The 12,370-nt window shown below is 49.0% G+C and overlaps 1 protein-coding gene across 3 annotated transcripts in view; it reads right to left on the bottom strand.

Moving 5' to 3' along the window:
* BTK (Bruton tyrosine kinase) overlaps positions 1 to 11,482 on the bottom strand; it is a 29,832-nt gene extending 18,350 nt beyond the window's left edge. The window contains exons 1-2 of one of the 3 annotated variants that reach the window (XM_030576212.1): positions 11,264 to 11,343; positions 5,810 to 5,874 (exon numbers count right to left, since the gene is read on the bottom strand). In XM_030576212.1, coding sequence (XP_030432072.1) covers positions 5,810 to 5,842 — 33 coding nt within the window. In that variant the 5' untranslated portion in view covers positions 5,843 to 5,874; positions 11,264 to 11,343. Of the gene's footprint in view, positions 1 to 5,809; positions 5,875 to 6,238; positions 6,320 to 11,263 lie in introns of those variants that run through there. The other 2 variants (XM_030576211.1, XM_030576213.1) reach the window with 2 other exon arrangements.
* Positions 11,483 to 12,370: the final 888 nt, after the last annotated feature.

Genomic DNA, 12,370 nt, shown 5'->3' with positions numbered 1-12,370 from the left:
GGGAAGGGGGAGTAATTTACACACTTGATCTTTATCTTTCGGTTCCCTGTTTTACCATTGAATTATTATTTTTTTTATTGTTGAGTCCCAAGAATGACCAAGAAAGATACGATGGTATCTAAGCAGGTTTCAGCTACGGTCAGATCCCTAATGCTGACGCTGGGAACATCCTCAGGCTATCACAGGCTAACCTCTCACATGATGCCTGCTGGAAGAGGAGGGGGGAAATGGAAAACCCCATCTGAAATCAGCCAGTGGAGACATAGCTGACTCTTATCAGTGACATACAAGAAACCTCAAAAAGTGTGTGTGTTTATGTGCGTGTGTGTGTATGTTGGCAGGGGGAAATTGATTTGTACTGTTTCTTCATGATTCAAATGTGGGTGATATTTCTGAAGAGTTACATGGCTGATTGCCATTGATGATATCTTGGAGGTCTGCACCTAGCATTTGGCTCCTGAACAAAGAGGCCATAAAGCTACCCTAACTGAGTAGCTTCATCCCATCCTCCCCCACTATCCTCAGTACAGGGGATACCGTAGGCATGTGCCTGGCGGAGTGGGCAAGGCTGGAGCACTCTGCTGCTTCCAATTGACGTAACTTGGGATCTGTTACCAGCTGGGAGTTAGAACAGCCCTGAGGCTGCTGTAATTTACAACAGACCTGGTCCCTGACAGCCCTGCGGCCTGGAGGAATGCGGAAGTGATTGTCCGTTGGCCCTGGCCCCCTTATGAAGGAAGGGGTTAATGCAGCTGTGTGACTGGTTGGTCAAATGTCTCCCAATGGGGCTTAAAAGAGGGCAGCTGGGCCCTAGGGAAGGAGACAGGAAGAACTGGAGTGAGCGGCCTGTGAAGGAGGCAGGAAGCAGTAGGGGAGAACTGCCAGACACAGAGAGGAGCAGTGGCAAGTGTTACTGGGAGACAGAGCTACAGGTGAGGCAAGCCGGACCAGGGAGCTGTGGAGGAGGACTGGCCCAGATTCTTCCTGCAGAGGCCCCTGGGCAGAGCTGGGTCAGGGCAAGCTGAGGCCAAACTGAGAGGTTTGATGCTGGAGGGCAGATTCCAGGAGAAGGGGAGAGAAGTAGAGAGATCTGAGTGGAGCCCTGGAGGGAGCTCTCTTGTGGGAGAATAGACTTGGCTGTGATAGCAGAGTCGTGGGACAGAATGACCTGATGGTTGGCCTGGCGAGTGGGGCCCTGGAACAAGGGCAAAGGAACTGGGAACAGATTGGACTCTTAGGCGGGTGACCTGGAAGTGATGGCCCTGGAAGGGGGAATGGGAAAACTGCTGTGTTTGTACCTGCTGTGCATTGGGGTTTGGGGAGAATGGTTTTGTCAGGATTACTGTACATGCATACATTATGCCCAGAGGCGGGCCTTTGAATTGGACATTGAGAGAGACGATATTTCTAGCTATGGGCAAATGGAAGGGAAACTGAGGCAGGTGTACTGGCTGTGTGCAGGCCTATGAAGCCACTGTTAGTGCAGGCCCTTTTCTGACTACAGCTTAGCAGGATCTGAGGCTCAGAACTTTGGTTCAAATAAGCATCTGAAGCACCTTACGTTGCGTCATCCACAACAGCAGTAGAGCAATTCTCTTAAGTGTCCTGGTGAACAGATCCAGATAGAAATGGGTCCAAATCAAAGCTCTAGATTCAATCTCCTTGCTGCTTTTGTAAGTACTGGAAATCAAACATGGACCTGAACTTTGCGGCATACATCCAGGGGCTCTCCCTGGCAAAACACGTTAATCGTGTGCTCATGGGTTTGCAAATCATGCCTACATGATCATATTTTGGAACTAAAACTATATAACTACTAGGGCTGTCAAGCAATAAAAAAAAATTAATCGTGATTAATCGCACTATTAAACAATAATAGAATACCATTTTAAAAAATATTTCTGGATGTTTTCTACATTTTCAAATGTATTGATTTCAATTACAACACAGAATACAAAGTGTACAGTGCTCACTTTATATTTATTTTTATTACAAGTACTTGCACTGTAAAAAACCAACAGAAATAGTATTTTTCAATTCAGCTAATACAAGTATTGTAGTGCAATCTCTTTATCATGGAAGTTGAATTTATAAATGTAGAATTATGTACAAAAAATAACTGCATTCAAAAATAAAACAATGTAAAGCTTTAGAGCCTACAAGTCCACTCAGTCCTACTTCTTGTTCAGCCAGTCATTCAGACAAACAAGTTTGTTTACATTTGCAGGAGATAATATTGCCCTCTTCTTGTTTACAATGTCACCTGAAAGTGAGAACAGGCATTCACATAGCACTGTTGTAGCTGGCATCGCAAGATATTTACATGCCGGATATGCTAAAGATTCATGTGTCTCCTCATGCTTCAACCACCATTCCAGAATATATGCATCCATGCTGATGACGGGTTCTGCTTGATAAGGATCCAAAGTAGAGTGGACCGATGCATGTTCATTTTCATCATCTGAGTCAGATGCCACCAGCAGAAGGTTGATTTTCTTTTTTGGTGATTTGGATTCTGCAGTTTCCTCATCAGAGTGTTGCTCTTTTAAGACTTTTGAAGCATGCTCCACACCTTGTCACTCTCAGATTTTGGACGGCACTTCAGATTCTTAAATCTTGGGTCGAGTGCTGTAGCTATCTTTCAAAATCTCACATTGGTACCTTCTTTGCATTTTGTCAAATCTGCAGTGAAAGTGTTCTTAAAATGAACAATATGTGCTGGGTCATCATTTGAGACTGCTATAACATGAAATATATCGCAGAATGGGGGTAAAACAGTGCATTATTTTTTTAACGAGCATCATCAGCATGGAAGCATGTCCTCTGGAATGGCGGCTGAAGCACGAAGGGGCAGACGAATGTTTAGCATATCTGGCACGTAAATACCTTGCAATGCTGGCTTACAAAGTGCCAGGCAAATGCCTGTTCTCACTTTCTGGTGACATTATAAATAAGAAGAGAGCAGCATTATCTCCTGTAACTGTAAACAAATTTGTTTGTCCTCGCGATTGGCTGAACAAGAAGTAGTACTGAGTGGACTTGTAGGCTGAAGTTTTACATTGTTTTGTTTCTGAGTGCAGTTATGTAACAAAAATAATCTACACTTGTAAATTGCACTTTCACCACACCGAGATCGCACTACAGTATTTGTATGAAGTGAATTGAAAAATACTATTTATTTTGTTTATCCTTCACAGTGCAAATATTTGTAATCAAGAATAATATACACTTTGATTTCAATTACAACACAGAATACAATATATATGAAAATGTAGAAAAACATCCAAAATATTTAATAAATTTCAGTTGGTATTCTATTGTTTAACAGTGCGGTTAAAACTGCAATTAATCATGATTAATTATTTTATTGCAATTAATGTTTTTGAGTTAACTGCGATTAATCAACAGTCCTAATAACTACATACTTCCCATATATGGAATAATTTGCAGCCTAGAAGCTCTAATATTTGAGCGAATTTTACCTTAATATGGAAGGCTCCCAAAATGACCCCAAAATCTGGCTAAGTCTAGCTGAGGGCCTAGATAGTTACATATGAAAATCTCAGTTAGTTACTCTAAAATGCTGCTTGGCTATGCCCATTTCAGCATGCCCAAGACTTAGCCAGTTTACCATCATTAGCACTGGATGCCTGTGAGTCACATGTGATGTCCATTTCACTTGATGTTAAAATCACTTCTGTTTTCCCTCTTGCAGAATGCTCCTAACTAACAATAACATGAGGATGCTCTAAATAATCCTATTTTTAAAAAAGGATACAGATTTATTTTGTCTAACGTCTTTCCTGGGGTGCAAACTGTATCCCAGAGCGCTTTGCAGGGCTCAGTAATTACAGAGATACATAATAATGAAAGGAGAGATGCTAGCAGCAAGGGAGAAAAGCTGTGATCCAAAAATAGAATAAAAGTGTTTTTAGCCACTATTACAAGCAGCCCTCTTATAGGCAGGGCCATGGCCTATTAAGTTGGAGGGAGAAGAGCCAGAGGTGATTTGCTGGAGAAACAGGCAATAATGAATGGTTCAGAGAAGGCCAGCGGAGAACTCCCCTTCCCTTCCCCCTCCTATAAGGGCAAGGAAGGCAACACATTCCATACAGATACAAGGGCAGACTTCTTTACACAAGGGAGGCATTAACCTGTGAAACTCACTGCTGCAGGGTATTATAAAACTAATTCAGTAAAATTCAAAACCACAATTTATGATGCACGGGAGTAACCTTTGCAGTTCCACTAGGTGTTCTGAAGTTACAGGCTTACCAGTCCTCGTGCTTTAAGGCTTAGTTCTGCTGCCACTGAAGTCAATGACAACAACCCCATCAAAATCAATGGTACAGCAGAGTCTAGTCCTTGGTGTATAGGCTGGTCAAAAGTTGTCCAGAAGGAATTTTTCTTCCCACGTACAGCATTGCACAACTGAGCACACAGATACATTCAAAGCGGGGGAGGTTGCCTTTATCTGAAACATTATGCAGAGGACACTGCCAGAGACTGGATCCAGTACCTCTACAATTTGCCTGGTCTGCTGAGGCAGTTTCTACGTTCCAATTATCAAAGAGTAGAACTGGTCGTGCATTAGCAGCAAGACTAGCTGTTATAAAAACCATCCCCCTTCCCTTTCTCCTGGCTCACGAATCATTCACAACTCGATCTTGATTTCATTGTTCAGAAGCATCCACAAAATGCTCAGGCTGCAAGTTGTTATTAATTAACGTCACAGAGTTTAGGAGTAGACAGAACCCCCTAGATCACTCAGGCTGACCTCCTGTATCACCTGGGCCACCAGCACCCACACACTACACCCCACAACCAAAATTAGACCAAAGTATTGCAGCCCATGAGAGATTAGACTATGACATGCCCCAGGCAGAGAATGGGAGGGACTGAAGTACACCAGTGCCTGAGCCGTGATGAAGTGAGATATGCCCAGATAATCCTGGCAAGTGACCTGCATCCACATGCTGCACAGGAAGGTGAAAACCCTCAAGGGCACTGTCACTCTGACCTGGGGAGAAATTCCTTCCCGACTCCCACATGTGGTGATCAGTTAGACCAGGGATGGGCAAATTACAGCCTGCAGGCTGCATCCGGCCTGCGAGCCGTTGTAACCTGGCCCACAAGCTCCTGCTGGGGACCGGGCGCAGCCCTGCTCCAGGCAAGGATCTGAAGGGGTGTAGGGGGACAAGCGAGTAGCCAAGGTAAACTAGCTGGAGGAGGGTATTTCCTATGGCAATGGAGGCAGGATGGCCTAATGGAAAAGGCACTAGAGTAAGATTTAGGCTCAATTTCTGGTTCTGGTCTACTGGGTGATCTTGGGCAAGTTGTTCCTGTCCCGTGCCTCAGATTCCCCATGTGTAAACTGAGGATAATGATACCATCTTTGTAAAGCACTTTGAGATCTATTGGTGAAAACCACTACAGAAGAAGTAGGTATTATATTATTACTGTTAGCATGCTGTTTGCCTTGGCTGTATGGTCTTCGGGGCGTGGGACCAGTTATCTGACTCCCACAGTATTATTTTTGCTCCCTGGGTAGGTGAGTGAATAACAACCAGGGACTGCTGAATCACACAGTTAATTCTGGTGATAATGACTTTTCATAGGAATAACCATTAGTACGCCATTGCCCAGAAGGCCTGGGATTTTCGGCCATGTCCCCAGGTCCCCGGACCCTCACAGATCACCAGCGATCTGACCTTAGGAGTTACGCTGAGCTGGATCCGCCGCATCAGCCCCAAACAGAGTTGTCAAACTAGTTACCCCACTCTACTGCCAAGAGTGAAAAAGGCTTTACCTTGCCACGAAGCACCCGAGCAATGGCTAGCATCCACGTGTAGGCAGGACAGCTCCTCAGTGTGTCTTCCAGGGAGAGCCCAGTGACAAAGGAAAGGAAGATAAATACCAAGGGAGGACCAGGTCCCTTGCACTCTATTCCTGTGGCCCCACGGACAGTCCAGCCGCCTTCATCCTCGCTGAAATAACACCCAGCTTCTCCATCAACTAGGCATTGCTCCTCAGCCCAGGGTATATCTTCTAACCTATGTCTGGGCAGCACCCAGCCAGCACAACAGGGGCCCAACCTTGATTGGGACCCTCTAGGCTGTACCTCAGTTGAACCCAAGTCACTACCCTAGGGGCTCTGCTCCCAGCCCACATTTCCATCTCTGCTTCTAAAGGGCCAGCCACTGCCAGTGGGTGACTCCCCAGCCCGTTCGCCACATACCTCGCAGTAAGCTGTCCATTTCTATCAAAGTGAAAGCACAGGAATAAGAGGATGGCTCCCCCTCTGCCTGGCTAATGTTTCTTCCTGTAGATATGACACTTTGGTCAAATGTGCTCTGATAAATGTGGGGCAGCTGCATTTGTACATACAAAGTGTCAAACCCCAGAGCTCAGTGAGGCTGCGTGATGGGTCTATAGGCAGCACTAGGTTGGGTGCGGGGGAGGGGAAAAAAGGAGCCTCCAAGGGTCATCTGGGCAGTGGTGGCTCATGGGATCTCTAAGCTAGGGCCCAAAGAGAAAGGGGTGGTCTTTTCTCCCTTCAGATAAGGGGGATGGAAGTGGCTCTGTGTGATTCTCTGATGCCCCCAACTGCATGTGTGCTTGGCCTGTCACATGTGCTATCCACCAGATGCTCCATTCTTGTGTCTGAATTTAGCATGCCATTATGCAATGCATTCTGGGTTGTCTGGATGTACACCACAGGAAGGTGCTGGAAATCTAAACCCAAGCAACAACAGGGAGGGCACCCTGAGCTCACAGTTCCTGTGCCTCCTCGCCCCACTCCTCTCAAGCAGTGGGGCCCTACAGGTGGATCTGTGCATGTATATTGCACCCTGGGTCCCTGCCCGCTGGGAACAAATGAGATCTGTGCTTAATCTGTCATTGCTTGGGGGAGAGAAGAGGGGACCCCCAAGTTCTGAGGCTTCCTGGGCAATTCCCCTGGAGCCCTACAGCAGAGAGAGAGAGAGAGAGCAGCCCCTCCTTCCCCCAAACTTCCGCAATCCATGTCCATCTTTCTGTCTTCTCACTCCACCTCCTTGCATCTGTCCATCCTACAGCAGGAAAATCTTCTCCCCCAGCTCTGTGGTGAAAAAGAATGGGAACACTCCCCCTTGCCCCCTAGCTGTATTCTCTCTGCTGTTACTGTCTCTGATGTAAAGGGCAAAGAACAACCCCAGGTGTAAAAGTGTGTTCCAATGAGGCCACTGTAGCTGAATGGGAAACTGCTGGTCATCAGTGTAGCCATGGGGAAGAGGAGAGGTTGAATGATAGCTGGAGCCTGGGACAGAGGAGGCTGTACAACACAGCAACTAAAGGGTTACTTCTTTTGCAGTATATGCAAAAGTAGGAATGTGGGGTCCGTGTCAATGACTGGGTTCCTCTTGCCTAGCGGGGCCTGGGGAAAAAAGCAAAAGATGGTAGACCAGGATGCTGTTTTTAACTGTAGCTGAAATCAATGGGAGCTGCAATGTGGAATTTGGCCCAATACATTGTTTCAACTAATGTTCTAGGCTACATCTGTGTACAATTAGTGTGGAGACAGGGCTAAGCAGAAGAACCATTTCAAAGAGGCTGATCACAGAAAAATGTGGCAGCTGCTAAAATGCTGAGGCTGCTTTTTGGATTATGTGTTCCTGGCAATATATGTTTGTTTCTAAGTTTAATAGATGCTAAGCTTTTGTTCACGAATCCCAGAGGGATCCTGCAGCACACAGCTGTTCCAGTGTCCTGTTTGTGATTTCATTGACTGCCCCTCCTCCCTGATCATCTTGTCCCTGTGCTGAAAGTGAGACACACGTGGCTGAGCTGAGCTACAGCCCTCAGCCCCCCTGAGAGGAACCTGCCCAGCTCACTCATCTGTGCCACTTTGGGGATTTGCATAGCACAACCATCAAAGCTCTGCAGTTAAATACGCTGCTTTAACTGGAGCCAGGTTTGCTCTCAATGAGCGCTGGCACCCTGGAATCAACTGAAGATGCCCCCAGGGGCAGGGGCAGAGTTCTCAAATGGACTCATTCAGAGATTCTTGCTCTGTTGGGGTGTGGCTCCTCGCACAAACACAAGGTCTGAGCACAGAGCAAAGGCAGAGTGGAGCTGGGCTCCCTGGAGTGTAGCAGGAAATGAGAGGGGTTGAAGAGCAGGGCTGGCTGGGTTCACACTGGGGATTGGGGCTGGAGCAGGCAGGGTAGAGAAAGGCCCTGATTCTAGTTGCTCCATTTCTATGCTCAGTGCTGAAACGGGGAAGAGGAAGGACTATGCCATATTCTGGGGTCATTTGGGGCCCTCTCTGGCCCCTGGTGCAATTTAGAGCAGCCTTGGGAATGCTCTAACTTATGTAAGGGCTGCCTAGGGCCCCCTAAAAGCCATGAGAAGCAGATAATAATTGAAATGCAGCATCCTGTGGCCCCCCTGTACCGCATGTCTCAGACATGCCAGGTTGTATGTGGCGAGGGGCTGCATATAGCCACTCCGCCAGTTTAACCTTAGACAGGAGGTAATTCCCATTGCCAGGCCCACTTCTAACCCCAACATGCTGTGGGATCCTCGGCCATGGCACTAGTTTGCTGAGTCAGTCCAGGTGATGACCAGCAATGGAGCAGGCAAGAGATGGTCTGAAGGAACTCCCCAGCATGGGTGTAGGGGAGGGAGTGGGGGTTCTTTAGCAAGGGATGGATTCAGAGATAAAACAATGATGACACCTTTCAGAGCTCTGCGAAGTCCGGGGTTAAGACAAGACATTTCAAGAGGCTGCTGTGCCTGGATCTCCTAACTCCGCAGTGGGGTTAAATTTTATGTCCTTAGCCTACCTAGCGCTCAGTCCTGGGAGCAACTATCTATGTCTCTGGCTATGCAGTTTGATTTCACTTGATGGGGAGCAGCCACTTCAGGCTTGCAGCTTAACAAGAAGTTTTTACAAGAAACTATTTTTGCACTTCAGAGCCTTAACTGAGTGAAATAAAATTCAGTGACCAAAACACTAAGGGGAAGGCGAACACACTGTCATCTTTACCCTGTCAACCCCCAGTGACGCCCAGCCCTGAGGTACCACCGCACCTAGCGACGCGCCCAGCCCTGAGGTACCGCCGCACCCAGTGATGCACCCAGCCCTGAGGTACCGCCGCATTCAGAGATGCGCCCAGCCCTGAGGTACCGCCGCACCCAGTGACGCGCCCAGCCCTGAGGTACCGCCGCACCCAGCGACGCGCCCAGCCCTGAGGTACCGCCGCACCCAGTGACGCACCCAGCCCTGAGGTACCGCCGCATTCAGAGATGCGCCCAGCCCTGAGGTACCGCCGCACCCAGCGACACGCCCAGCCCTGAGGTATGACTGCCTCCCCTCTGCTAGATCACAGCACTTTAGCACATTCGTTTAGCAAGAGAGCAGGATTTCATCATGTCTAGGCAGCGGAACACCTGGGACCCCACTCATCAAACCACAGTAGTACTCAAATTGTGCTGAGACTCAGCCGTGTGTCTTGTATCTTAGAAAGAAGCTCCTGTTGAGAGCTTGAGCCCCTGCCCCCGCACCCCACTCGCTAGGAGAAACAGGTGCCATTTTGGCATGATGGACAGAAGCGGCCACCCTTTCCTGTCCATCATTCAGCTCGGCCAGCTCCCCCCTACCCTTGCTGGAGGAGCTCAGGTGGACCTGGCCAGAAGAAAGCCATTAGCCATACTAAACTGGATGCTGGCTTCCTCCTTCAGTTGGCTGGTACATCAGCAGGACAGGCCTGCGCAGACGAGACGGACAAAGGGAGGGCAAAGTGGGACCTGCAAGGCTGACAACTAGGGAAGGAGAGGCAGGAGGCTGGAGATAGAGACAGCCAGAGACAGGGGGTGCTGCAGACAAGAAACAAGGGGCACCTTTCCTCATATGGACTCTCCCCTGCTGCTCCCCACTCCTTGCTCTGCATCTCTCCCTTCCCCCCTCTGCCTTCCCGGCTGATGCTCTGGACCCGGCAGTGTCTCTGCTGCCCTGCAGGTGGCGCTATATGAAGCTGAGATGCTCCAGCTCAGTTCTGTTGCTGCCCGTAGGTGGGCGGCTAGGGAGGGCAGTCACATCTAGGCATGCTTTGCCCACCTTGACCGTCTAGCCATGGATCTCAAAGCCCTTTACATATAATGACAATGCCTGCAAGGTGGGTGCATGCCATTATCACTATTGTGCCACAGGGGAAACTGGGTCATGGCAAGAGAAGGTGAGCGGCCTGAGATTACACAATAATTCAGTGGTAGACATGGGAATGGAATCAGGAATCCCAACTCCCACCACATTGTTCTGTCTCCTTAGCCCCTGACCCCTTTGTGTACACCAGTGGCCATGTTATCAGCCTGAGAGGACATCAGGGCCCAGTCACCCACTGTGTGAACCTTATGGGGACTCTAAGTCATGATGAGCCCCCAGACCCATCCTGACCCCACGTGATTTGGTCCTACTGATACCTGGGGCAGTCACTGCCACAAGGCATTCCTGAGACACAGAACCAAGAAGGATCCAAATAAGTATGAGACATTTAGGTGAATAATATCTGCAGTCCCACAAGCTAAAATGGACATGTATAAAGGTCATGCACCCTCCTGCTTCAGGACTAACTGCCTAGGAAGTCCCTTTTGGACATGGTCCTGCCCGATTGGTCATTGCACTGTCCTTGGAACGAGCTGGCACTGGTCACTGTGAGAGGCAGAATCCTGGCCTCGATGGGCTACTGGGCTTCCGTGATTTGACAGTTCCTACATTCCTGTATTCTGAACGTGTGTGTGATTTCCCCTCACCTCTACCCTCCCCAATCCTAACCCTATGGACTCTGACCTCTTGTAGACTCTGGCCTTGGGTGCAGGCCCTGGATGTGCTCTCACCCTAGGTGATCTCTAGGTGTCTTCTAACTCTCCAGAGTCTATGGGGTCCCCCTGTGTAGCCCATGAGACGTCCAGACACTTTCCAATCCTGCATCTCATGTTGCTCGTGTCACAGTGTGCAGCCACCCTTCACAGTCACTCCGCCTGTCTGGCACATTGGTTAGGAACTGACAATGGCTTTCACACCCGCTCCTCCTCCCTTCTGGATACCACACCCCTTGCTGGGCATTGCTTCCAAGCATGGCATGTTCTTCTCTGCTTACTCCATGTGGCACACACTGGACACTCCCCTCCCGGTCTCAGTGCAACGCACAGCAGCCACCCTCTCAACCTTCATCACCTCCCCTCCACACACCCAACAGAGTACAATGGGTCTCCAGAAACTTACTGGTGATCTCCTGTCACTCCTTCTCCATGTGCCTTCCCCAGAGCTGGCTCTCGTCACTAAGGGTGGCTTCCCAGTGGCATTCAGACTCCGGAGCAGCCAGTGGGCAGCTGGTTTGAAATGCAGGAGTGGTCGGCTAGTGATAGGAATGGCAGCAGGCGACTCATTCTCACAGAGAGCTGAGAGGGAGGAAGGAAGGCCACTGAGAGCTAACCCCACCCTTTCAGTTCCCCTTTTTTGGTTTCTGACTTAAGCTAGTAGCTTTGTTTCCTCTTGATCCCACAGGCAGCCCCCAACAGTGCCACCATGAGTCCTATGCAGAGAGGGCACCAGCGCCAGGCCATGGGGGTGGCCTGTGAGTGGCAGGAGGTGTGTCTGCAGAAAGGCAGGGTGGGAAAATGGGCAGGGGCACAGCAATGGAAGGAGAGGGACACAGGGCATAAGCAGGATGAGGGAGGACAGATGGAGCGACAAATGGACAGACGTCAGACAGACAATAAAAGGGAGATCAGCTGGAGAGACAGGACAGGCAGGCAAGATAGAAGAGGACAGGCAGAGGATCAGAACAAGAGAGAACAGGACAAGACAGACGAGAAATGTGGAGCAGTTGGGTGGAGACAGTAAGGGTATGTCTACACAACAATAAAATACACGTGGCTGGCCCAGATCATGTGACTTGGACTCATGGGGCTGAAAAATTGCAGTGTGGACATTTGGGCTCAGGGGGAGGGTCCCAGAGTCCAGGCTCCAGCCCAAGCCCAAACATCTATACTGCAATTTTATAGCCCAGCTGACCCAGGCCAGGTGTGGGAGTTCTATTCCAGTGTAGACATACCCTTGGAGCGCCCTCCCCATGTGGGACAAAGTGATGTGTTGAGGGGAAAGAGACAGAGCCAGCCGCTCCACATGTAAGGCAACGGGGACTGTAGGGGTGAGAGGGGCAGAGACAGCCCCTACTAATGTGCCATATTTAACTAGAGCTTTCTGGAGCTAGAGGCACAGACATGGCCAGACACTTCCTCCTACTGAGTCATTAGCTAAGGGTAATTTTTTGCTGTTGATAAAAATGGTAACATAAGAGGAAATACACTTCTGCATTTTTGCTGCCTT

Source organism: Gopherus evgoodei, chromosome 9 (genome assembly GCF_007399415.2).
Source record: "Gopherus evgoodei ecotype Sinaloan lineage chromosome 9, rGopEvg1_v1.p, whole genome shotgun sequence".
NCBI classification, from domain to species: Eukaryota; Metazoa; Chordata; order Testudines; family Testudinidae; genus Gopherus; species Gopherus evgoodei.
Note: the sequence above shows the minus strand (reverse complement) of the source record. Positions and strands in the feature narration are given on the sequence as shown.